Source organism: Plectropomus leopardus, chromosome 6 (genome assembly GCF_026936395.1).
Source record: "Plectropomus leopardus strain MGB_pleo_1.0 chromosome 6, ASM2693639v1, whole genome shotgun sequence".
Classification (NCBI taxonomy): domain Eukaryota; kingdom Metazoa; phylum Chordata; class Actinopteri; order Perciformes; family Serranidae; genus Plectropomus; species Plectropomus leopardus.
In genome coordinates, this window is record NC_142181.1 from 4,889,827 (window position 1) to 4,915,340 (window position 25,514).

Here is a 25,514-nt window from a genome sequence, read left to right on the forward strand (position 1 = left end):
CCTGGAAAAAAAGATTATCTTACAATTGAAATCTTTCTTAAAATGTCAAAACAAATGCACTCAAGTGTAATATACTGATGACTTTCGGGGAATGTTTTGATGCGCGTATAGTGTACCTGTAGTGCTCTGGTGCATGTTTGTCAGTTAGCAGCTGCAAGTAGATGGACTGAGATCTTCTCTTCATACACCAGTTCTGAAAAGACAATGTTAAAACAACAGTGACCCAACCTGGGAACATGCAGAACGCCGGTTAACAAAGTACTACGGGCTCAGTTTTGAGTTACTTGTACTGTACTTGAGTATTTACATGTTTTGGTTCTAAATACATCTACTCCACTATATTCCAGATTACACTAATATTGCACTTTTACTGTTTGATATTGGATTTAAGAGCTAGTCATTAGTTACTTTTCAGATCAGATTTTGCTACAGTATGACCTTTTGGTGTTATTTCAGACGACATACTATAGTATGACTTCTTGGTGCAATTTTGGACGACATGCTGTAGTATGCCTTTTTGGTGCAATTTTGGGCTAAGTGCTATAGTTTGACTTTTTGGTGCTATTTTGGACGATATGCTTTATTATGACTTCTTGGTGCGATTTTGGATGACATGCTATAGTATGACTTTTTTGTGGTATTTTGGATGGCATATGACTTTTGGACAACATGCCATAGTAAAAGTTTTTGGTTGCGCTTTTGAACAACATACTATAGTATGAGCTTTATGTGAGATTTTTGACAATGGCTTTTTTTTTTTGACTTTGGTGCTATTTGGGACGACAGGCTACAGTATGACATGCAAAAAAAAAGTTGAAAGCAACGTAAAATAGCTTGGTGAGACACATCATAGGATAGATCGTTGAAAAGACATCCAAAAACATCATAGAATAGTATGGCGAAAAATGTTGAAATGGGACATGTCACAAAGAACAGCTGAAAACCGCATAATATAACATGCTGCGACACACCATAAAAGAGAATCTTTCAATCAAAAACAGCCAAAAAAACAATAAATAAATAATGTAGCATGTCAAAGAAAATGACTGAAAATGCCATGTCAAAATTTGACATGGCCAAAACACAGCTGAAAACGGCATGAAATAGCACGCCAAATAAAATTACACAATGTCAAAAATTACATTTCCTGAAAACAGCTGAAAACGGCACATTAAATAGCCTCCCAAGACATGCCAAAGTATAGAGAGTTGCAAAAAGTGCCAAAAAAAACCATAATTTGGGATGTCGAAAAAACGACCAAGAATGCAAGGCTATACTATGGCAAAAATGTCAAAATATGACATGTCTCAAAAACAACTAAAAATAACATTAAATAACATAAAATAGCCTTTCAAGACACGCTATAGCATAGAAAGTTGTAAAAATGGCCAAAAACACCATAATTTCGCATGTTGAAAAAATGACAGAAAATGCAAGGCTATAGTATGGTAAAAATGTCAAAATATGACATGTGTCAAAAACAACTAAAAACTACATTAAACTACATAAAATAGCCTTTCAAGACACGCCATAACATAGAAAGTTATAAAAACGGCCCAAAACACCATAATTATGCATGTTAAAAAATTGACCGAAAAAGCAAGGCTATAGTATGGCAAAAATGTCAAAATATGACATGTCTCAAAAACACCTAAAAATAACATTAAATGACATAAAATAGCCTTTCAAGACACGTTATAGCATAGAAAGATGTAAAAAGTGCCAAAAACACAATAAATTGGGATGTTGAAAAAACGACCGACAAAAAAGCAAGGCTATAGTATGGCGAAAATGTCAAAATATGACATGTCTCAAAAACAGCTGAAAATAACATTAAATTACATAAAATAGCCCTTTAAAACACGCCGTAGCACAGAAAGATGCAAAAAGGGAAGAAAACATCATAATTTGGGATGTTGAAAAAATGACAGAAAAAGCAAGGCTATAGTATGGCGAAAATGTCAAAATATGACATGTCTCAAAAACAGCTGAAAGTAACATTAAATCACATAAAATAGCCTTTCAAGACACGTTATAGCATAGAAAGATGTAAAAAGTGCCAAAAACACAATAAATTGGGATGTTGAAAAAATGACCGAAAAAAAAGCAAGGCTATAGTATGGCAAAAATGTCAAAATATGACATGTCTCAAAAACAGCTGAAAATAACATTAAATGACATAAAATAGCCTTTCAAGACATGCCGTAGCATAGAAAGATGCAAAAAGGGAAGAAAACACCATAATTTGGGATGTTGAAAAAATGACTGAAAAAAAAGCAAGGCTATAGTATGGCAAAAATGTCAAAATATGACATGTCTTAAAAACAGCTGAAAACCACAACAAACTACATAAAATAGCCTTTCAAGACACGCCATAACATAGAAAGTTGTAAAAACGGCCCAAAACACCATAATTATGCATGTTAAAAAATTGACCGAAAAAGCAAGGCTATAGTATGGCAAAAATGTCAAAATATGACATGTCTTAAAAACAGCTTAAAATAACATTAAATTACATAAAATAGCCCTTTAAAACACGCCGTAGCATAGAAAGATGCAAAAAGTGCCAAAAACACAATAAATTGGGATGTTGAAAAAATGACCGAAAAAAAAAAAAGCAAAGGCTATAGTATGGCAAAATGTCAAAATATGACATGTCTCAAAAACAGCTGAAAATAACATTAAATTGCATAAAATAGCCTTTTAAGACACGCCGTAGCATAGAAAGATGTAAAAACGGAAGAAAACACCATAATTTGGGATGTTGAAAAAATGACCGAAAAAAAAGCAAGGCTATAGTATGGCAAAAATGTCAAAATATGACATGTCTCAAAAACAGCTGAAAATAACATTAAATGACATAAAATAGCCCTTTAAAACACGCTGTAGCATAGAAAGATGCAAAAAGTGCCAAAAACACAATAAATTGGGATGTTGAAAAAATGACCGAAAAAAAAGCAAGGCTATAGTATGGCGAAAATGTCAAAAAATGACCTGTCCCAAAAACAGCTAAAAACAGTTGGAAACCACATTAAAGAGCATGCCGAGACACGCCATAGTAAAGAATGTTGCAAAAACAGCCCCAAAACACAACATTTTGCATGTTGAAAAAATGACCGAAAAAAAAAGCAAGGCTATAGTATGGCAAAAATGTCAAAATATGACATGTCTTAAAAACAGCTGAAAATAACATTAAATGACATAAAATAGCCTTTCAAGACACGCTATAGCATAGAAAGATGCAAAAAGGGAAGAAAACATAATAAATTGGGATGTTGAAAAAATGACCGAAAAAAAAGCAAGGCTATAGTATGGTAAAAATGTCAAAATATGACATGTGTCAAAAACAACTAAAAACTACATTAAACTACATAAAATAGCCTTTCAAGACACGCCATAACATAGAAAGTTATAAAAACGGCCCAAAACACCATAATTATGCATGTTAAAAAATTGACCGAAAAAGCAAGGCTATAGTATGGCAAAAATGTCAAAATATGACATGTCTCAAAAACACCTAAAAATAACATTAAATGACATAAAATAGCCTTTCAAGACACGTTATAGCATAGAAAGATGTAAAAAGTGCCAAAAACACAATAAATTGGGATGTTGAAAAAACGACCGACAAAAAAGCAAGGCTATAGTATGGCGAAAATGTCAAAATATGACATGTCTCAAAAACAGCTGAAAATAACATTAAATTACATAAAATAGCCCTTTAAAACACGCCGTAGCACAGAAAGATGCAAAAAGGGAAGAAAACATCATAATTTGGGATGTTGAAAAAATGACAGAAAAAGCAAGGCTATAGTATGGCGAAAATGTCAAAATATGACATGTCTTAAAAACAGCTGAAAGTAACATTAAATCACATAAAATAGCCTTTCAAGACACGTTATAGCATAGAAAGATGTAAAAAGTGCCAAAAACACAATAAATTGGGATGTTGAAAAAATGACCGAAAAAAAAGCAAGGCTATAGTATGGCAAAAATGTCAAAATATGACATGTCTCAAAAACAGCTGAAAATAACATTAAATGACATAAAATAGCCTTTCAAGACATGCCGTAGCATAGAAAGATGCAAAAAGGGAAGAAAACACCATAATTTGGGATGTTGAAAAAATGACTGAAAAAAAAGCAAGGCTATAGTATGGCAAAAATGTCAAAATATGACATGTCTTAAAAACAGCTGAAAACCACAACAAACTACATAAAATAGCCTTTCAAGACACGCCATAACATAGAAAGTTGTAAAAACGGCCCAAAACACCATAATTATGCATGTTAAAAAATTGACCGAAAAAGCAAGGCTATAGTATGGCAAAAATGTCAAAATATGACATGTCTCAAAAACAGCTGAAAATAACATTAAATTGCATAAAATAGCCTTTTAAGACACGCCGTAGCATAGAAAGATGTAAAAACGGAAGAAAACACCATAATTTGGGATGTTGAAAAAATGACCGAAAAAAAAGCAAGGCTATAGTATGGCAAAAATGTCAAAATATGACATGTCTCAAAAACAGCTGAAAATAACATTAAATGACATAAAATAGCCCTTTAAAACACGCTGTAGCATAGAAAGATGCAAAAAGTGCCAAAAACACAATAAATTGGGATGTTGAAAAAATGACCGAAAAAAAAGCAAGGCTATAGTATGGCGAAAATGTCAAAAAATGACCTGTCCCAAAAACAGCTAAAAACAGTTGGAAACCACATTAAAGAGCATGCCGAGACACGCCATAGTAAAGAATGTTGCAAAAACAGCCCCAAAACACAACATTTTGCATGTTGAAAAAATGACCGAAAAAAAAAGCAAGGCTATAGTATGGCAAAAATGTCAAAATATGACATGTCTTAAAAACAGCTGAAAATAACATTAAATGACATAAAATAGCCTTTCAAGACATGCCGTAGCATAGAAAGATGCAAAAAGGGAAGAAAACACCATAATTTGGGATGTTGAAAAAAATGACTGAAAAAAAAGCAAGGCTATAGTATGGCAAAAATGTCAAAATATGACATGTCTCAAAAACAGCTGAAAATAACATTAAATGACATAAAATAACCTTCCAAGACACGCTATAGCATAGAAAGATGCAAAAAGGGAAGAAAACACCATAATTTGGGATGTTGAAAAAATGACTGAAAAAAAAGCAAGGCTATAGTATGGCAAAAATGTCAAAATATGACATGTCTCAAAAACAGCTGAAAATAACATTAAATGACATAAAATAACCTTCCAAGACACGCTATAGCATAGAAAGATGCAAAAAGGGAAGAAAACACCATAATTTGGGATGTTGAAAAAATGACCGAAAAAAAAAGCAAGGCTATAGTATGGCAAAAATGTCAAAATATGACATGTCTTAAAAACAGCTTAAAATAACATTAAATTACATAAAATAGCCTTTTAAAACACGCCGTAGCATAGAAAGATGTAAAAAGTGCCAAAAACACAATAAATTGGGATGTTGAAAAAATAACTGAAAAAAAAAGCAAGGCTATAGTATGGCAAAAATGTCAAAATATGACATGTCTCAAAAACAGCTGAAAATAACATTAAATGACATAAAATAGCCTTTTAAGACATGCCGTAGCATAGAAAGATGCAAAAAGGGAAGAAAACACCATAATTTGGGATGTTGAAAAAATGACTGAAAAAAAAGCAAGGCTATAGTATGGCAAAAATGTCAAAATATGACATGTCTCAAAAACAGCTGAAAATAACATTAAATTACATAAAATAGCCTTTTAAAACACGCCGTAGCATAGAAAGATGTAAAAAGTGCCAAAAACACAATAAATTGGGATGTTGAAAAAATGACCGAAAAAAAAAAGCAAGGCTATAGTATGGCAAAAATGTCAAAATATGACATGTCTCAAAAACAGCTGAAAATAACATTAAATGACATAAAATAGCCTTTCAAGACATGCCGTAGCATAGAAGGATGCAAAAAGGGAAGAAAACACCATAATTTGGGATGTTGAAAAAATGACAGAAAAAGCAAGGCTATAGTATGGCGAAAATGTCAAAAAATGACCTGTCCCAAAAACAGCTAAAAACAGTTGGAAACCACATTAAAGAGCATGCTGAGACACGCCATAGTAAAGAATGTTGCAAAAACAGCCCCAAAACACAACATTTTGCATGTTGAAAAAATGACCGAAAAAAAAAAAGCAAGGCTATAGTATGGCAAAAATGTCAAAATATGACATGTCTCAAAAACAGCTGAAAATAACATTAAATGACATAAAATAGCCTTTCAAGACATGCCGTAGCATAGAAAGATGCAAAAAGGGAAGAAAACACCATAATTTGGGAAGTTGAAAAAAATGACTGAAAAAAAAGCAAGGCTATAGTATGGCAAAAATGTCAAAATATGACATGTCTCAAAAACAGCTGAAAATAACATTAAATGACATAAAATAACCTTCCAAGACACGCTATAGCATAGAAAGATGCAAAAAGGGAAGAAAACACCATAATTTGGGATGTTGAAAAAATGACCGAAAAAAAAGCAAGGCTATAGTATGGCAAAAATGTCAAAATATGACATGTCTTAAAAACAGCTTAAAATAACATTAAATTACATAAAATAGTCTTTTAAAACATGCCGTAGCATAGAAAGATGTAAAAAGTGCCAAAAACACAATAAATTGGGATGTTGAAAAAATGACCGAAAAAAAAAGCAAGGCAAAAATGTCAAAATATGACATGTCTTAAAAACAGCTTAAAATAACATTAAATTACATAAAATAGCCCTTTAAAACACGCCGTAGCATAGAAAGATGCAAAAAGTGCCAAAAACACAATAAATTGGGATGTTGAAAAAATGACCGAAAAAAAAAAGCAAGGCAAAAATGTCAAAATATGACATGTCTCAAAAACAGCTGAAAATAACATTAAATTGCATAAAATAGCCTTTTAAGACACGCCGTAGCATAGAAAGATGTAAAAACGGAAGAAAACACCATAATTTGGGATGTTGAAAAAATGACCGAAAAAAAAGCAAGGCTATAGTATGGCAAAAATGTCAAAATATGACATGTCTCAAAAACAGCTGAAAATAACATTAAATGACATAAAATAGCCCTTTAAAACACGCTGTAGCATAGAAAGATGCAAAAAGTGCCAAAAACACAATAAATTGGGATGTTGAAAAAATGACCGAAAAAAAAGCAAGGCTATAGTATGGCGAAAATGTCAAAAAATGACCTGTCCCAAAAACAGCTAAAAACAGTTGGAAACCACATTAAAGAGCATGCCGAGACACGCCATAGTAAAGAATGTTGCAAAAACAGCCCCAAAACACAACATTTTGCATGTTGAAAAAATGATCGAAAAAAAAGCAAGGCTATAGTATGGCAAAAATGTCAAAATACGACATGTCTCAAAAACAGCTTAAAATAACATTAAATTACATAAAATAGCCCTTTAAAACACGCCGTAGCATAGAAAGATGTAAAAACGGAAGAAAACACCATAAATTGGGATGTTGAAAAAATGACCGAAAAAAAAAAGCAAGGCTATAGTATGGCAAAAATGTCAAAATACGACATGTCTCAAAAACAGCTTAAAATAACATTAAATTACATAAAATAGCCCTTTAAAACACGCCGTAGCATAGAAAGATGTAAAAACGGAAGAAAACACCATAAATTGGGATGTTGAAAAAATGACTGAAAAAAAAAGCAAGGCTATAGTATGGCAAAAATGTCAAAATATGACATGTCTTAAAAACAGCTGAAAGTAACATTAAATAACATAAAATAGCCTTTCAAGACATGCCGTAGCATAGAAAGATGCAAAAAGGGAAGAAAACACCATAATTTGGGATGTTGAAAAAATGACTGAAAAAAAAGCAAGGCTATAGTATGGCAAAAATGTCAAAATATGACATGTCTTAAAAACAGCTGAAAACCACAACAAACTACATAAAATAGCCTTTCAAGACACGCCATAACATAGAAAGTTGTAAAAACGGCCCAAAACACCATAATTATGCATGTTAAAAAATTGACCGAAAAAGCAAGGCTATAGTATGGCAAAAATGTCAAAATATGACATGTCTTAAAAACAGCTTAAAATAACATTAAATTACATAAAATAGCCCTTTAAAACACGCCGTAGCATAGAAAGATGCAAAAAGTGCCAAAAACACAATAAATTGGGATGTTGAAAAAATGACCGAAAAAAAAAGCAAGGCAAAAATGTCAAAATATGACATGTCTCAAAAACAGCTGAAAATAACATTAAATTGCATAAAATAGCCTTTTAAGACACGCCGTAGCATAGAAAGATGTAAAAACGGAAGAAAACACCATAAATTGGGATGTTGAAAAAATGACCGAAAAAAAAAAGCAAGGCTATAGTATGGCAAAAATGTCAAAATATGACATGTCTTAAAAACAGCTGAAAGTAACATTAAATAACATAAAATAGCCTTTCAAGACATGCCGTAGCATAGAAAGATGCAAAAAGGGAAGAAAACACCATAATTTGGGATGTTGAAAAAATGACTGAAAAAAAAGCAAGGCTATAGTATGGCAAAAATGTCAAAATATGACATGTCTTAAAAACAGCTGAAAACCACAACAAACTACATAAAATAGCCTTTCAAGACACGCCATAACATAGAAAGTTGTAAAAACGGCCCAAAACACCATAATTATGCATGTTAAAAAATTGACCGAAAAAGCAAGGCTATAGTATGGCAAAAATGTCAAAATATGACATGTCTCAAAAACAGCTTAAAATAACATTAAATTACATAAAATAGCCCTTTAAAACACGCCGTAGCATAGAAAGATGCAAAAAGTGCCAAAAACACAATAAATTGGGATGTTGAAAAAATGACCGAAAAAAAAAGCAAGGCTATAGTATGGCAAAAATGTCAAAATATGACATGTCTCAAAAACAGCTGAAAATAACATTAAATGACATAAAATAGCCTTTCAAGACATGCCGTAGCATAGAAAGATTCAAAAAGGGAAGAAAACACCATAATTTGGGATGTTGAAAAAATGATCGAAAAAAAAAAGCAAGGCTATAGTATGGCAAAAATGTCAAAATATGACATGTCTCAAAAACAGCTGAAAATAACATTAAATTGCATAAAATAGCCTTTTAAGACACGCCGTAGCATAGAAAGATGTAAAAACGGAAGAAAACACCATAATTTGGGATGTTGAAAAAATGACCGAAAAAAAAGCAAGGCTATAGTATGGCGAAAATGTCAAAATATGACATGTCTCAAAAACAGCTGAAAATAACATTAAATGACATAAAATAGCCCTTTAAAACACGCTGTAGCATAGAAAGATGCAAAAAGTGCCAAAAACACAATAAATTGGGATGTTGAAAAAATGACCGAAAAAAAAAGCAAGGCTATAGTATGGCAAAAATGTCAAAATATGACATGTCTCAAAAACAGCTGAAAATAACATTAAATGACATAAAATAGCCTTTCAAGACATGACGTAGCATAGAAAGATGCAAAAAGGGAAGAAAACACCATAATTTGGGATGTTGAAAAAATGACAGAAAAAGCAAGGCTATAGTATGGCAAAAATGTCAAAATATGACATGTCTCAAAAACAGCTGAAAGTAACATTAAATGACATAAAATAGCCTTTTAAGACATGCCGTAGCATAGAAAGATGCAAAAAGGGAAGAAAACACCATAATTTGGGATGTTGAAAAAATGACCGAAAAAAAAGCAAGGCTATAGTATGGCGAAAATGTCAAAATATGACATGTCTCAAAAACAGCTGAAAATAACATTAAATGACATAAAATAGCCCTTTAAAACACGCTGTAGCATAGAAAGATGCAAAAAGTGCCAAAAACACAATAAATTGGGATGTTGAAAAAATGACCGAAAAAAAAAGCAAGGCTATAGTATGGCAAAAATGTCAAAATATGACATGTCTCAAAAACAGCTGAAAATAACATTAAATGACATAAAATAGCCTTTCAAGACATGACGTAGCATAGAAAGATGCAAAAAGGGAAGAAAACACCATAATTTGGGATGTTGAAAAAATGACCGAAAAAAAAGCAAGGCTATAGTATGGCGAAAATGTCAAAAAATGACCTGTCCCAAAAACAGCTAAAAACAGTTGGAAACCACATTAAAGAGCATGCCAAGACACGCCATAGTAAAGAATGTTGCAAAAACAGCCCCAAAACACAACATTTTGCATGTTGAAAAAATGACCGAAAAAAAAAGCAAGGCTATAGTATGGCAAAAATGTCAAAATATGACATGTCTCAAAAACAGCTGAAAATAACATTAAATGACATAAAATAGCCTTCCAAGACACGCTATAGCATAGAAAGATGCAAAAAGGGAAGAAAACACCATAATTTGGGATGTTGAAAAAATGACCGAAAAAAAAGCAAGGCTATAGTATGGCAAAAATGTCAAAATATGACATGTCTTAAAAACAGCTTAAAATAACATTAAATTACATAAAATAGCCTTTTAAAACACGCCGTAGCATAGAAAGATGTAAAAAGTGCCAAAAACACAATAAATTGGGATGTTGAAAAAATGACCGAAAAAAAAAGCAAGGCTATAGTATGGCAAAAATGTCAAAATATGACATGTCTCAAAAACAGCTGAAAATAACATTAAATGACATAAAATAGCCTTTCAAGACATGCCGTAGCATAGAAGGATGCAAAAAGGGAAGAAAACACCATAATTTGGGATGTTGAAAAAATGACAGAAAAAGCAAGGCTATAGTATGGCAAAAATGTCAAAATATGACATGTCTCAAAAACAGCTGAAAATAACATTAAATTACATAAAATAGCCTTTTAAGACACGCCATAGCATAGAAAGATGCAAAAAGGGAAGAAAACACCATAATTTGGGATGTTGAAAAAATGACCGAAAAAGCAAGGCTATAGTATGGCAAAAATGTCAAAAAATGATTTCTCCCAAAAATAGCCAAAAACTGCTGAAAACCATATAAAAAAGCGTGCTGAGTAACATGACCTCTGGGGTCATCATGGTGTTTCTTATATGCTTGTCTTCTCTCTCTTTCCCTCTGTGTGTGTGTGTGTGTGTGTGCCAGTGTTCCTATATGGCATCATCCTTACTGACGATGTCATGCAGACGGAGTGCCATCATTGGCTGTTCAAGAGGGCCTGGCTGCTGCAGGACTGGCTTCTCAAGGATTGGGGGGCTTTTTAAGAGTGAGGAATCCTACAGCGTTCCCTTTCTTTCCTCCTACACTTCCAACAGAGCCAGTCTGAGATCCTGTGTTATCTGCAGTTGTGAAGTTTGTGATTTTGTGTTTCATCGGTGCCATTTAGGCCCACTCGTGAAGATACCTTTGGTTTATGTTGCACTGTACATGTTTGAGCACTTGTGATAGTTTGTTCAGCTTTTTAGGGAGTAAGTGACCACTTTTTCTTTTATTGAACATTGTCCCCTTTTATTCAGTTAAGAATTCAGATAAGAGACTTGTGTTTAGTTTGAGTTTGTTTTTAGGTAGGTTTAGGGACAAAGGTATGTTTTGTGCTGTATTCTGTTGGTTGCTCACATCCAAGTAATAAATTGTTCATTTTGCTTTCCTAAACTTTGTAGGCTGGTTTTTCTTGAGAGTGGGAAAGCCTTCAAATACACACCATAGCATAGAAAGTTGCAAAAACGGAAGAAAATATCATAATTTGGGATGTTGAAGAAATGACCGCAAAAAGCAAGGCTATAGTATGGCAAAAATGTCAAAATATGACATGTCTCAAAAATAACTGAAAAACAAATTAAACTACATAAAATAGCCTTTCAAGACACGCCATAGCATAGGAAGTTACAAAAAGTGCAAAAAACACTATAATTTGACATGTTGAAAAAATGACTGAAAAAGCAAGGCTATAGTATGGCAAAAATGTCAAAAAATGACATGTCTGAAAAACAGCTGAAAACCACATTAAACTACATAAAATAGACTTTCAGGACACGCCATAGCATAGAAAGTTGCAAAAAGTGCAAAAAACACCATATTTTGGGATGTTGAAAAAATGACCAAAGAAGCAAGGCTATAGTATGGCAAAAATGTCAAAAAAGGACCTGTCACAAAAACAGCTAAAAACAGTTGGAAACCACATTAAAGAGCATGCTGAGACACGCCATAGTAAAGAATGCTGCAAAAACAGCCCCAAAACACAACATTTTGCATGTTGAAAAAATGACCGAAAAAGCAAGGCTATAGTATGGCAAAAATGTCAAAAAAGGACCTGTCCCAAAAACAGCTAAAAACAGTTGGAAACCACATTAAAGAGCATGCCGAGACACGCCATAGTAAAGAATGTTGCAAAAACGGCCCGAAAACACAACATTTTGCATGTTGAAAAAATGACCGAAAAAGCAAGGCTATAGTATGGCAAAAATGTCAAAAAAGGACCTGTCCCAAAAACAGCTAAAAACAGTTGGAAACCACATTAAAGAGCATGCTGAGACACGCCATAGTAAAGAATGTTGCAAAAACAGCCCAAAACCACAACATTTTGCATGTTGAAAAAATGACCGAAAAAAAAAGCAAGGCTATAGTATGGCAAAAATGTCAAAAAAGGACCTGTCACAAAAACAGCTAAAAACAGTTGGAAACCACATTAAAGAGCATGCCGAGACACGCCATCGTAAAGAATGTTGCAAAAAAAGCCAAAAAACTCTTAATATGGCAAGTTGAAAAAATGACCAAAGAAGCAAGGCTATAGTATGGCAAAAATGTCAAAAAAGGACCTGTCCCAAAAACAGCTAAAAACAATTGGAAACCACATTAAAGAGCATGCCGAGACACGCCATAGTAAAGAATGTTGCAAAAACGGCCCGAAAACACAACATTTTGCATGTTGAAAAAATGACCGAAAAAGCAAGGCTATAGTATGGCAAAAATGTCAAAATATGACATGTCTGAAAAACAGCTGAAAACCACATTAAACTACATAAAATAGCCTTTCAGGACACGCCATAGCATAGAAAGTTGCAAAAAGTGCAAAAAACACCATATTTTGGGATGTTGAAAAAATGACCGAAGAAGCAAGGCTATAGTATGGCAAAAATGTCAAAAAAGGACCTGTCCCAAAAACAGCTAAAAACAGTTGGAAACCACATTAAAGAGCATGCCGAGACACGCCATAGTAAAGAATGTTGCAAAAACGGCCCGAAAACACAACATTTTGCATGTTGAAAAAATGACCGAAAAAGCAAGGCTATAGTATGGCAAAAATGTCAAAATATGACATGTCTGAAAAACAGCTGAAAACCACATTAAACTACATAAAATAGCCTTTCAGGACACGCCATAGCATAGAAAGTTGCAAAAAGTGCAAAAAACACCATATTTTGGGATGTTGAAAAAATGACCGAAGCAAGGCTATAGTATGGCAAAAATGTCAAAAAAGGACCTGTCCCAAAAACAGCTAAAAACAGTTGGAAACCACATTAAAGAGCATGCCGAGACACGCCATAGTAAAGAATGTTGCAAAAACAGCCCAAAACCACAACATTTTGCATGTTGAAAAAATGACCGAAAAAAAGCAAGGCTATAGTATGGCAAAAATGTCAAAAAAGGACCTGTCCCAAAAACAGCTAAAAACAGTTGGAAACCACATTAAAGAGCATGCCGAGACACGCCATAGTAAAGAATGTTGCAAAAACGGCCCGAAAACACAACATTTTGCATGTTGAAAAAATGACCGAAAAAGCAAGGCTATAGTATGGCAAAAATGTCAAAAAAGGACCTGTCCCAAAAACAGCTAAAAACAGTTGGAAACCACATTAAAGAGCATGCTGAGACACGCTATAGTAAAGAATGTTGCAAAAACAGCCCAAAACCACAACATTTTGCATGTTGAAAAAATGACCGAAAAAAAAAGCAAGGCTATAGTATGGCGAAAATGTCAAAAAAGGACCTGTCACAAAAACAGCTAAAAACAGTTGGAAACCACATTAAAGAACATGCCGAGACACGCCATAGTAAAGAATGTTGCAAAAACAGCCCAAAACCACAACATTTTGCATGTTGAAAAAATGACCGAAAAAAAAAGCAAGGCTATAGTATGGCAAAAATGTCAAAAAAGGACCTGTCACAAAAACAGCTAAAAACAGTTGGAAACCACATTAAAGAGCATGCCGAGACACGCCATAGTAAAGAATGTTGCAAAAACAGCCCCAAAACACCATATTTTGGGATGTTGAAAAAATGACCGAAGCAAGGCTATAGTATGGCAAAAATGTCAAAAAAGGACCTGTCCCAAAAACAGCTAAAAACAGTTGGAAACCACATTAAAGAGCATGCCGAGACACGCCATAGTAAAGAATGTTGCAAAACGGTTCAAAACACTACATTTTGCATGTTGAAAAAATGACCGAAAAAGCAAGGCTATAGTATGGCAAAAATGTCAAAAAAGGACCTGTCCCAAAAACAGCTAAAAACAGTTGGAAACCACATTAAAGAGCATGCTGAGACACGCCATAGTAAAGAATGTTGCAAAAACAGCCCAAAACCACAACATTTTGCATGTTGAAAAAATGACCGAAAAAAAGCAAGGCTATAGTATGGCAAAAATGTCAAAAAAGGACCTGTCACAAAAACAGCTAAAAACAGTTGGAAACCACATTAAAGAACATGCCGAGACACGCCATAGTAAAGAATGTTGCAAAAACAGCCCAAAACCACAACATTTTGCATGTTGAAAAAATGACCGAAAAAAAAAGCAAGGCTATAGTATGGCAAAAATGTCAAAAAAGGACCTGTCCCAAAAACAGCTAAAAACAATTGGAAACCACATTAAAGAGCATGCCGAGACACGCCATAGTAAAGAATGTTGCAAAAACGGCCCGAAAACACAACATTTTGCATGTTGAAAAAATGACCGAAAAAGCAAGGCTATAGTATGGCAAAAATGTCAAAATATGACATGTCTGAAAAACAGCTGAAAACCACATTAAACTACATAAAATAGCCTTTCAGGACACACCATAGCATAGAAAGTTGCAAAAAGTGCAAAAAACACCATATTTTGGGATGTTGAAAAAATGACCGAAGAAGCAAGGCTATAGTATGGCAAAAATGTCAAAAAAGGACCTGTCCCAAAAACAGCTAAAAACAGTTGGAAACCACATTAAAGAGCATGCCGAGACACGCCATAGTAAAGAATGTTGCAAAAACGGCCCGAAAACACAACATTTTGCATGTTGAAAAAATGACCGAAAAAGCAAGGCTATAGTATGGCAAAAATGTCAAAATATGACATGTCTGAAAAACAGCTGAAAACCACATTAAACTACATAAAATAGCCTTTCAGGACACGCCATAGCATAGAAAGTTGCAAAAAGTGCAAAAAACACCATATTTTGGGATGTTGAAAAAATGACCGAAGAAGCAAGGCTATAGTATGGCAAAAATGTCAAAAAAGGACCTGTCCCAAAAACAGCTAAAAACAGTTGGAAACCACATTAAAGAGCATGCCGAGACACGCCATAGTAAAGAATGTTGCAAAAACAGCCCAAAACCACAACATTTTGCATGTTGAAAAAATGACCGAAAAAAAAAGCAAGGCTATAGTATGGCAAAAATGTAAAAAAAGAACCTGTCACAAAAACAGCTAAAAACAGTTGGAAACCACATTAAAGAGCATGCCGAGACACGCCATAGTAAAGAATGTTGCAAAAACAGCCCCAAAACACAACATTTTGCATGTTGAAAAAATGACCGAAAAAGCAAGGCTATAGTATGGCAAAAATGTCAAAAAAGGACCTGTCCCAAAAACAGCTAAAAACAGTTGGAAACCACATTAAAGAGCATGCTGAGACACGCCATAGTAAAGAATGTTGCAAAAACAGCCCAAAACCACAACATTTTGCATGTTGAAAAAATGACCGAAAAAAAAAGCAAGGCTATAGTATGGCGAAAATGAAAAAAAAGGACCTGTCACAAAACAGCTAAAAACAGTTGGAAACCACATTAAAGAACATGCCGAGACACGCCATAGTAAAGAATGTTGCAAAAACAGCCCAAAACCACAACATTTTGCATGTTGAAAAAATGACCGAAAAAAAAAGCAAGGCTATAGTATGGCAAAAATGTCAAAAAAGGACCTGTCACAAAAACAGCTAAAAACAGTTGGAAACCACATTAAAGAGCATGCCGAGACACGCCATAGTAAAGAATGTTGCAAAAACAGCCCCAAAACACAACATTTTGCATGTTGAAAAAATGACCGAAAAAAAAGCAAGGCTATAGTATGGCAAAAATGTCAAAAAAGGACCTGTCCCAAAAACAGCTAAAAACAATTGGAAACCACATTAAAGAGCATGCCGAGACACGCCATAGTAAAGAATGTTGCAAAAAAAGCCAAAAAACCCTTAATATGGCATATTGAAAAAATGACCGAAAAAAAAAGCAAGGCTATAGTATGGCAAAAATGTCAAAAAAGGACCTGTCCCAAAAACAGCTAAAAACAGTTGGAAACCACATTAAAGAGCATGCCGAGACACGCCATAGTAAAGAATGTTGCAAAAACGGCCCGAAAACACAACATTTTGCATGTTGAAAAAATGACCGAAAAAGCAAGGCTATAGTATGGCAAAAATGTCAAAATATGACATGTCTGAAAAACAGCTGAAAACCACATTAAACTACATAAAATAGCCTTTCAGGACACGCCATAGCATAGAAAGTTGCAAAAAGTGCAAAAAACACCATATTTTGGGATGTTGAAAAAATGACCGAAGAAGCAAGGCTATAGTATGGCAAAAATGTCAAAAAAGGACCTGTCCCAAAAACAGCTAAAAACAGTTGGAAACCACATTAAAGAGCATGCCGAGACACGCCATAGTAAAGAATGTTGCAAAAACAGCCCCAAAACACAACATTTTGCATGTTGAAAAAATGACCGAAAAAGCAAGGCTATAGTATGGCAAAAATGTCAAAAAAGGACCTGTCCCAAAAACAGCTAAAAACAGTTGGAAACCACATTAAAGAGCATGCCGAGACACGCCATAGTAAAGAATGTTGCAAAAACAGCCCAAAACCACAACATTTTGCATGTTGAAAAAATGACCGAAAAAAAAAGCAAGGCTATAGTATGGCAAAAATGTCAAAAAAGGACCTGTCACAAAAACAGCTAAAAACAGTTGGAAACCACATTAAAGAGCATGCCGAGACACGCCATAGTAAAGAATGTTGCAAAAACAGCCCCAAAACACAACATTTTGCATGTTGAAAAAATGACCGAAAAAAAAAGCAAGGCTATAGTATGGCAAAAATGTCAAAAAAGGACCTGTCCCAAAAACAGCTAAAAACAGTTGGAAACCACATTAAAGAGCATGCCGAGACACGCCATAGTAAAGAATGTTGCAAAAAAAGCCAAAAAACCCTTAATATGGCAAGTTGAAAAAATGACCAAAGAAGCAAGGCTATAGTATGGCAAAAATGTCAAAAAAGGACCTGTCCCAAAAACAGCTAAAAACAGTTGGAAACCACATTAAAGAGCATGCCGAGACACGCCATAGTAAAGAATGTTGCAAAACGGCCCGAAAACACAACATTTTGCATGTTGAAAAAATGACCGAAAAAGCAAGGCTATAGTATGGCAAAAATGTCAAAATATGACATGTCTGAAAAACAGCTGAAAACCACATTAAACTACATAAAATAGCCTTTCAGGACACGCCATAGCATAGAAAGTTGCAAAAAGTGCAAAAAACACCATATTTTGGGATGTTGAAAAAATGACCGAAGAAGCAAGGCTATAGTATGGCAAAAATGTCAAAAAAGGACCTGTCCCAAAAACAGCTAAAAACAGTTGGAAACCACATTAAAGAGCATGCCGAGACACGCCATAGTAAAGAATGTTGCAAAAACGGCCCGAAAACACAACATTTTGCATGTTGAAAAAATGACCGAAAAAGCAAGGCTATAGTATGGCAAAAATGTCAAAAAAGGACCTGTCCCAAAAACAGCTAAAAACAGTTGGAAACCACATTAAAGAGCATGCTGAGACACGCCATAGTAAAGAATGTTGCAAAAACAGCCCAAAACCACAACATTTTGCATGTTGAAAAAATGACCGAAAAAAAAAGCAAGGCTATAGTATGGCAAAAATGTCAAAAAAGGACCTGTCACAAAAACAGCTAAAAACAGTTGGAAACCACATTAAAGAGCATGCCGAGACACGCCATAGTAAAGAATGTTGCAAAAACAGCCCCAAAACACAACATTTTGCATGTTGAAAAAATGACCGAAAAAGCAAGGCTATAGTATGGCAAAAATGTCAAAAAAGGACCTGTCCCAAAAACAGCTAAAAACAGTTGGAAACCACATTAAAGAGCATGCCGAGACACGCCATAGTAAAGAATGTTGCAAAAACAGCCCCAAAACACAACATTTTGCATGTTGAAAAAATGACTGAAAAAGCAAGGCTATAGTATGGCAAAAATGTCAAAAAAGGACCTGTCCCAAAAACAGCTAAAAACAGTTGGAAACCACATTAAAGAGCATGCCGAGACACGCCATAGTAAAGAATGTTGCAAAAACAGCCCCAAAACACAACATTTTGCATGTTGAAAAAATGACCGAAAAAGCAAGGCTATAGTATGGCAAAAATGTCAAAAAAGGACCTGTCCCAAAAACAGCTAAAAACAGTTGGAAACCACATTAAAGAGCATGCCGAGACACGCCATAGTAAAGAATGTTGCAAAAACGGCCCGAAAACACAACATTTTGCATGTTGAAAAAATGACCGAAAAAGCAAGGCTATAGTATGGCAAAAATGTCAAAATATGACATGTCTGAAAAACAGCTGAAAACCACATTAAACTACATAAAATAGCCTTTCAGGACACACCATAGCATAGAAAGTTGCAAAAAGTGCAAAAAACACCATATTTTGGGATGTTGAAAAAATGACCAAAGAAGCAAGGCTATAGTATGGCAAAAATGTCAAAAAAGGACCTGTCCCAAAAACAGCTAAAAACAGTTGGAAACCACATTAAAGAGCATGCCGAGACACGCCATAGTCAAGAATGTTGTAAAAAAAAGCTAAAAAAAACCCCTTAATATTACATGTTGAAAAATTGACCGAAGAAGCAAGGCTATAGTATGGCAAAAATGTCAAAATATGACATGTCTGAAAAATAGCTAAAAACAGTTGGAAACCACATTAAAGAGCATGCCAAGACACAACACAGTAAAGAATGTTGCAAAAACAGCCCCAAAACACAACATTTTGCATGTTGAAAAAATGACCGAAAAAGCAAGGCTATAGTATGGCAAAAATGTCAAAAAAGGACCTGTCACAAAAACAGCTAAAAACAGTTGGAAACCACATTAAAGAGCATGCCGAGACACGCCATAGCATAGGAAGTTACAAAAAGTGCCAAAAACACTATAATTTGACATGTTGAAAACATGACTGAAAAAGCAAGGCTATAGTATGGCAAAAATGTCAAAATATGACATGTCTGAAAAACAGCTGAAAACATCATTAAACTACATAAAATAGCCTTTCAAGACACGCCATAACATAGAAAGTTGCAAAAAGTGCAAAAAACACCACAATTTGGCATGTTGAAAAAATGACCAAAGAAGCAAGGCTATAGTATGGCAAAATTGTCAAAAAATGACCTGTCCCAAAAAAAGCTAAAAACAGTTGGAAACCACATTAAAGAGCATGCCGAGACACGACATAGTAAAGAATGTTGCAAAAACAGTTCCAAAACACAACATTTTGCATGTTGAAAAAATGACAGAAAAAGCAAGGCTATAGTATGGCAAAAATGTCAAAATATGACATGTCTGAAAAACAGCTGAAAACATCATTAAACTACATAAAATAGCCTTTCAGGCTATAGTTGCAAAAACAGCCAAAACACCCTTAATATTACATGTTGAAAAATTGACCGAAAAAACAAGGCTATAGTATGGCAAAAATGTCAAAAAAGGACCTGTCTTAAAAACAGCTAAAAACAGTTGGAAACCACATTAAAGAGCATGCCGAGACATGTCTTAAAAACATCTGAAAATAACATTAAATGATATAAAACAGCCTTTCAAGACACGCCGTAGCATAGAAAGATGCAAAAAGGGAAGAAAACACCATAATTTGGCATGTTGAAAAAATGACCAAAAAAACAAGGCTATAGTATGGCAAAAATGTCAAATATGATATGTCTGAAAAACACCTGTAAACATTAAAGTACAAAAATGGTTTTCAGCTGGGTTTTGGACATGTCATATTTTGATGTTTGATTCTTGAGTCCATTCAAACGGTTGTGCTCAGTTTGAAGAAATTCCCTTCAGGTATTTTTGAGATATCGCATTCACAAGAATAAGACAGTTGTCACAGTGATGAATTTTTCATCCTTCAGTACAAGTGAAATTTGTGCGAAATTTGAAGAAATTTCCTGAAGGTGCTCATGAGATAATGTGTTTACAAGAATGAGACAGTTGTAAGGACAAAACGCTGTTAACTTCTGACCTATGGACCACCAAAATCTAACCAGTCCATTCTTGAGTCAAAGTGACTGTGCCAAATTTGAAGATATTCCTTTAAGGTGTTCTTGCGCTCACAAGAATGGGTTGGACGTATGTACATACATACAATCGGATCGGATAAAAAATAAAAAAGTTTCACTTCAACCACAATGACTTCATGTGAACCTGAGGCTGGTTTAATCGTCTCACAGCTAAAAAAGATGCTCAACACTCTCCACATTAACATCAGACCTTTCGAATGAATGTACGCACATATGCATGCTTTTATATCACTTCCTAGTGGGGAAAGTTTTAAAGCTGAAAGCTAAAACACTGAAAATCGCACTAAAAAGTGTGTCCAGATTTTGCCTCTGTTACATTAAGCCCTGAATTTCAATGAAACCATTGCATTTCAATGATAGTCCTAACAGTTACAACGAGCAGGGGTGGTCTAGTGCTTAGAGCCACTGCACTGTCATCAGTGCTGCATTTTTGATTCTTCTGCTGGTTAATGCATCCATCAGCTGATGTTGGCATAATATACAACTCCTACCTGCTCCTCTCTGTGATCAGTCGCTCCAGCTGAGAGTGGCAGCTAAAGTGATTTAACATGTAAATGTAATGAAAGACACCAGAGTGGAACTACTGGAAGTTTCTGTACCTGTGCAAATGCGATGAAGACCAGCTGCTCGTGTGTGTATTTGAGCCCAGGCAGGGGCCTCTCCGGACCATGTTCCCTCACCCACTTCTGATATGCCTGTGGTGTGTGGAGGGGGTGAATAATGACAGACAGGAGATACAAATAAGGATCTCTCAGCTGAAACCAAACAGGACATTTACAATTTGCAGAAATGTGATGGAAACATACTCTTTTACTTCAGCCAATCTAACTGACTGACATGACTAACAGGCATGATGACACTATCGCTGCATTTTGATATTATGATTTATTTAAAAGCATTCACTCATTCCCTTTGTACTTTTGTTTCTGCATGCACAAAACATTCTCTGCTTCAATATAGACCACTGACAACGCTCGATATGAAATTGAATTATGCAGCATCCCAGAGACTCTGCTGTCCAGTCAAACACACACGCACACACACACACACACACACACACACACACACACACACACACAGTGATACAAGCAGAGAATTCACGTTTATCTTTTATCTCGATTCTGCGAGGATATCTTCTCTTTACTTTCATACAAATAAAGCAGACTGGTTTATGAAGAATAAAGAGACTGATTTTGGAGACAGAAAATGGACAGCGGTGCAGCATATCGGTAGAGTAACCCTAATATTTAAAATATGGGAAGCCACAGTATTTGAACATCGACGGTATCTCATATTACTTACATAGTACGACAGCTTGAGCCCTCCCATGTCTGCGATGTTCTCTCCCAGTGTGAGACGACCATTCACCTGAACACACAGAAAGGAAACTTCTGAATTGCTGAAAGGTCTGAACATCCCTGTCCCTGTACTCTGTGTTAGTATGAACATGTACATGAAGGATGTGTCTCAGTTTGGGATATGGCTTGCCATTAAAACACCAATATTAGTGTTTTTTCAGTGAAGTTCCTCTTTGCCGATCATGTCTTCAATATTTAAACAAAAAGGTTTTTTGGGAATTCTTGCCAGCAGTTGCATGAGATGATCAATACCACTCAGTTTAGATATCAGGTTGGTAACAATCTTGTTATTGCTCTCTGGAAAGAAAGTAAATAAGCATATTTCCCAACATGCCAAGCTATTACTTTACATGTGACCATTCAAATACCAGCAAATTCAAATATGTTTGGATAAATTCACAAAAAATGTATGCATATTACCAAAGGAGCATGACACTTGCATTGTGCTTGGACGTGCAGTTATGTGATTTTTTTAACCTTTTTGGGAGCTTTGAGGAAGACACGGTTTCTTCTCGTCTTATCTGTGAAGGTTTAGCGGCTTTAAAAGATGACCAGTCCTTCTGAAAATACGCCCATCCGTGTTTCACAAGGTGCTAAAATACCATTAGACCACAAACCTCTAACTAAAAATTTGATGCACTTTAAGTAATGCACTTCTTGACCAACCGTGGATCCTACATTTCCCATAATCTAACTGAATACGGTCTTTTGTCAGAAAATGTCCAACTCTACATATGTTATACAGGCTGTGCTTCAATAATGCTTCAAGCACAATCCAAGATGGCATCATTTGTTTTGGTCTTGTCTGTCCCTCATTGCATTGTGCTCTGTCTTGTAATTTATTGAAACTCCCTTAATTAATTCATTGTGTCTGTGAAGCGTTTTGTAACTGCATGTTTTAAAAATGCTATATAAATAAAGCTTTACTTTCTTACTTACAACTGACAATTAAATCTCAGAGCTATTTACCATCAGAAAACTTGTCATTTTCCGTTCTAACTGTAGTTTAAAGACATATAACCTATCTGACGATTCTGTTGTGCTTATTTTATGCACTGTGTTACTTTGCCATCTTTTTGGACAAACCACATCTACCAGCACAGAAGCTAAGCAATGTACTACTGTAGACGTGGGCTGCCTTACCTCACACTAACTTATCAAGGCAGCGGTCGACCAGCAACTCCCATGTTCTAAAATGACTGTTTTGGTCAATGGAGTCTGGTGGCTTTGAGATAACGGCTTCAGTTCCCTGTTGGAAAGGGCTATATGAATGTAAAGCAGTGAAAATGTTCTAAATATAGCATACACTTAAGCTGATATAGTTTTCTTTTAGATTTGTGACTTTCTAGGTGGCTAAAGACCAACCATTTGAGGCCGTGTTTCCTCAGTGCTGTTTAATTATATGTACGTGACACAAGGGTTTTCTACCAAAAACCACAAACATGTGAATTGGTCTGTAGGATCTGGGACAGCATTGGCAGAATTGAAATATAATGTTCACAGTTATGTGTTCATTGGTATATAATCACCTGACAATAAGATCTGGATTCGCAGAGTCTCGACGACATTTTGTCTGTTTTGCTCCGTCCTCCATTTGGCTCTATATTCCACTGGGAACGTTCATGAGTGTTTCAGGAGCAGAGCTTCCTGCCGGCTGATAATGTATACTTTATAAGACTATTATTTCATCCTTTTTCCTTGATTTTTGAGGTCATTTTTCCTTGATTTTTTGTGATTCTACCATGGCTTTCGAGGCTACGTATATTAATGCTTTCTTTTTCTGTCTGTTCTGTCTGTTAATTATGTTATTGATGTTTGTACCCACTCTGTCGTACTGTGGCCTATAGTCCAGCTGGGAACCAAGTACATCAAAGAATTTTGGCTGTGTTTCAGTCAAAAAACATGTTCATCTCGACAATTATACAGATCAGTATAAAAATAAATCCAGTTAAACATGACATAGATTGAAGATTTGTGGCTTTGTTCAAGTTAAAAAAAATATACATCTTAATACTTATACAGCTGAATAATTAATAATTCAATTATGAACAAAGTAGGCCTAGATATAATGATTTTAACTGTGTTTTTGGAATTTAAAAAAATATAGTATCTACTCTGTCTATTTCCTGTACAGCGGCTGTTAGCAGGAGCATTAATTGTCCTGCTGGACAGAAAACAGGGCTGGTGGAAGGAGAAGGAGCAGATACAGCAGTCTGTGGGAGGCGTTTTATTTTGAAAATCGACTGGATGCACCACTACATGACTACCTGCCTGGGACGATCTGTCTGCCTCCAGCAAAAATAGACTGTGCGTGTTTTCTGCAGAGCAGAGTGGGGAGCTGCCTCTATGACGCTGCTGAGACGCTCCGGCGTGCGCCAGGTGAAATCACAAGCATTGTCTAGAACATCGGGGATAGGCTCCAGAGGCCGTGGCATGGCCATAACGCGGTATTGACGGACCTGGTGAAATTTAGGGGGAAGAATTGCTGTGTTTTTGTTGGAAGGAGCCCTTCATTTCTACATAGTGAGTGGGTCCAATTCCACAGAGACCACCATGTTGCACTACCATTATTCTATTGTAGCCTAGAAAGGACAAAACAAACGCAGGCTCTGGAAAGTCTTTGGCGTTTTTATGTAAAAGTGAAGGAATGGGACTGGTGAGGTGGACTTTTTCCCCTAAATTTTCATCTTTTTTACCTTGACATCTTTCCCTAACTTTTCATCTTTCCCTCCTAGCCATTTTCCCTAGCTTTTTTTTTTTTTTTTTAAATGTTTTAAAATAATTTTCTTAATCTACTTATTTCTTGTCAAACATTTCTCACCAGGTTGTGCATTGCCTTCTCTCTCAATTATTTTGGAAGAAATTGCATCAATCTGCTAAGGGTCCAAGGGGTTGAAGGAACATACATGCGCATGTGTATCTATTTGAATCTAAACAAAATATTGCAAAAGTCCTCCACAGATAAGCACTACAGACTACTGATGTAATCAGATAATAATAAAAAATCAAGCTGCATCATATTAAAGGGGGACTGACTTGTTGACGTGGTTGTCAATATCCAGAATATCAGCTGATCAATGTCTATGTACTGCAATAATAAAACAGTATGTGCAAGTAAGGACTTGTTTTTAAATGAGCTCATATATTTTGCATTTTAGCAAACACTGTGTATGCCTGTGTGTTTGCCTGTGTGTTTGCCCGTGTGTGTGTGTGTGTGTGCAGACCCACCCTCTGGTTATAAACAGTGAAGTTATCATAGAGCTTGACGATACATTCAGCCTTCTTCTGGAACTTTCTGTAGGACTCCTCCGTCCACCACTGTTTGAGGTTGCCATGGCGGTCGTACTGGCCCCCTAGGGACATGAACCATTGCATCACTAAGATGAAGGGCAAAAGGGCAGGGGGGGGCAGTGTTAGCATGGAGACAACACAACCTGCAACTTTCCTTCACAGTCCAAAAAGCTGCCCAACATGTCATCTTTGCAGCTTTTTGTTGCTGCGGGAGTCAAAGCATTAGGAGGCAAACCATTGTTGGGTTGACCTTGGCTGACGTATCCAGTTCAAGAGCCAGCTGAACTGCTTTTCCAGCCAAC

At 35.4% G+C, this 25,514-nt stretch overlaps 1 protein-coding gene across 4 annotated transcripts in view; it reads right to left on the reverse strand.

Moving 5' to 3' along the window:
• The window catches only part of ecel1 (endothelin converting enzyme-like 1), a 76,834-nt gene that overhangs the window by 2,144 nt on the left and 49,176 nt on the right, over window positions 1-25,514 (reverse strand). For all 4 annotated transcript variants that reach the window (XM_088078562.1, XM_088078563.1, XM_088078564.1 and 1 more), the window contains 4 exons: window positions 25,150-25,274; window positions 21,866-21,931; window positions 21,163-21,258; window positions 117-193 (listed from right to left, as the gene is read on the reverse strand). In XM_088078562.1, the coding sequence (XP_087934688.1) occupies window positions 117-193; window positions 21,163-21,258; window positions 21,866-21,931; window positions 25,150-25,274 (364 nt within the window). The remainder of the gene's footprint in view (window positions 1-116; window positions 194-21,162; window positions 21,259-21,865; window positions 21,932-25,149; window positions 25,275-25,514) is intronic.